Source organism: Sinocyclocheilus rhinocerous, unplaced genomic scaffold (genome assembly GCF_001515625.1).
Source record: "Sinocyclocheilus rhinocerous isolate Xijiao unplaced genomic scaffold, SAMN03320098_v1.1 scaffold633, whole genome shotgun sequence".
NCBI classification, from domain to species: Eukaryota; Metazoa; Chordata; class Actinopteri; order Cypriniformes; family Cyprinidae; genus Sinocyclocheilus; species Sinocyclocheilus rhinocerous.
This window is the reverse complement of record NW_015654568.1, coordinates 522,307-524,558: the sequence shown is the minus strand read 5'-3', so window position 1 is coordinate 524,558 and position 2,252 is coordinate 522,307. Positions and strand designations below refer to the sequence as shown.

The window sequence follows — 2,252 nt, the reverse complement described above, 5'->3', positions numbered from 1 at the left end:
TTTTTTTTTTTGGGGTGGGGGGGGCATTTTTTTGCCTTTATTGTTATAGGACAGTGTAGATGAGACAGGAAGTGAAGTGAGCGAGAGAGGGGGATGGGATCTGGAAAGGTCCTCAAGCTGGGATTCGAACTCGGGATGCCCATAGCACAACGGCACTTACATTACAATTTTTAATTTTCAATTTAGTTATTTACATTTAATAGTATTTAAATATTATTTAATAATGTAATATATTCAGTTGTTTTTTAAACTATTTTTATTACATTCATTGTAAATTACAATATTATATTTAATAATGCATCTTATTATTTATTCTTAAGTGCTGTCAAATGATTAATCACGATTAATCGCATCCAAAATAAAAGTTTTTGTTTACATAATATTTGTATGTATGCTGTGTATATTTATTATGTATATATAAATACACACACGTATAGTATATATTTTGAAAATATTGACATGTATTTACATGTATATATTTATATTCATATAAATATATTATATATAAAAATATTTAATATATAAACAACATTTTTTTCTTAAATATATACATGCATGTGCGTGTATTTATATAAACATAATAAATATACACAGTACACACTCATATATTATGTAAACAAAAAGTTTTATTTTGGATACGATTAATCGCGATTAATCGTTTGACAGCACCGCTTCTTAATATAATTCATTTTTAAAAATGTAAAATAAATATATACAATTTTATTCGAAAAACCCGTTGGATTTTTAAATTGATAGTATCTACATATGTTAGAGCAAAATTAAATTGTTTGCAATTTTTCAGTGTGATTATGTTGTGGGAATTGTCAACATTTATTGCAGTATAGAAAACAGATGCGAGTAGCTTCAAAAACAAGAGATCTCATACTAATTTCCATAAAAAAAATATTAACTACATCTTAATGCTGGATTATTTTTCCCAAGTAATTTTATTCTTTCAACAAACAACAGCACAAAGGCCACAAAACGATGTCTCGAGGGCCACGTGTCGAGTTGCACTGGATTAATGTTTAATAATAAACCTCATTTGCATGTTGAATATACATCTGTCATTGAATGCTGCTGTTGACTCATTTGCATAAAGGTCACATGACTGCCGACACAACATGGAGGCCTGAAATTGCATTATACTAATTATATTTGCACTTGCTGTGACCTCTAAACTACTACGCAATTAGTTTCTCTCTGTTTACCCCCTCAGGGACATCTTTCAAGTGGAAGATATTGCTTTGAACTACAGGGACCCTGAGGGCGATCTGATACGGATATTAGACGATGAAGACGTCACTCTCATGGTGCAAGAGAGCAAACAGACGGGGTCAAAGGTCAAGCGGCCCGTGAATCAGTTTCCCTGGGAGCTGTTGGTCACGCATGCCAAAGATCTGTCCGTCTACAACACCGAGTATTGAAACGAGCGAACGATGTTCCTCGTCATTTCCAAATCATTGCACAACGTTTCTTAGTTTATGGGGTTTTCAAATTGAAAACTATTTTTGGTTACTAAAAGGGATAGTTTACCCAATAATATTTAACAATTTTGTCGTATTTACTCATCCTTGAATCGTTTGTGACTTTTGAAGCAGAATCAGTTGATCCCGTCTGAATGATTCATTTATGAATCAGAATGATTCGGTTCACTGATTCACTGAATCACTGATCTGGTAACAACAGTTCAGAGATCACTGGAAGATAATCAGTGAATAATAACAACTTAATTGTCCAAAAAATTATTAAATGACTTCAGACCAGTGTTATTATTAATATACTATTATAGTTTATATACAGTTCATAGAGATTTTATTTTTCATATGATCTGTTTTCACTTTTTTTGTTGTTGTTGTTACAAGTGTTTGTAAAATTTCGGTAATTGTTTTTGTGTGTTTTTCTTTTACTGTTTTGCTTTTTTATATTTATTTTTATCTAATAGTTTGTTTATTTAGTTTTAGTTGTTTTAGTATTTCAATTTAAACTAAACAAAATAAGAAATGTAGCCTTGACAACTAAAAAAATAAATATTTGTGTTTTCTTGTATTTTATTTTATTATTTTGTTTTATTTTTAGTTTATTTAGCTTGAGTTGTTTTAGTTAAATCAAACAGACATAAGAAATGTTTGGCAACTGGCAACTAGCTGAAATTAAAAAGAAAGTTTTATTTTATCGTTTTATTTTATTTTTTTATTTCAAGTAACAAAAACATTTTTATGGTTTTAATTTTAGTTGTAATTAGCTATAAT

The 2,252-nt window shown here is 29.4% G+C and overlaps 1 protein-coding gene across 1 annotated transcript in view; it reads left to right on the top strand.

Annotated features, from left to right (window-relative positions):
• Positions 1–1,760, top strand: part of LOC107717653 (neutrophil cytosol factor 4-like) — a 23,351-nt gene extending 21,591 nt beyond the window's left edge. Inside the window, exon 7 of the mRNA XM_016524466.1 lies at positions 1,220–1,760. Coding sequence (XP_016379952.1) covers positions 1,220–1,427 — 208 coding nt within the window. The 3' untranslated portion in view covers positions 1,428–1,760. The remainder of the gene's footprint in view (positions 1–1,219) is intronic.
• Positions 1,761–2,252: the final 492 nt, after the last annotated feature.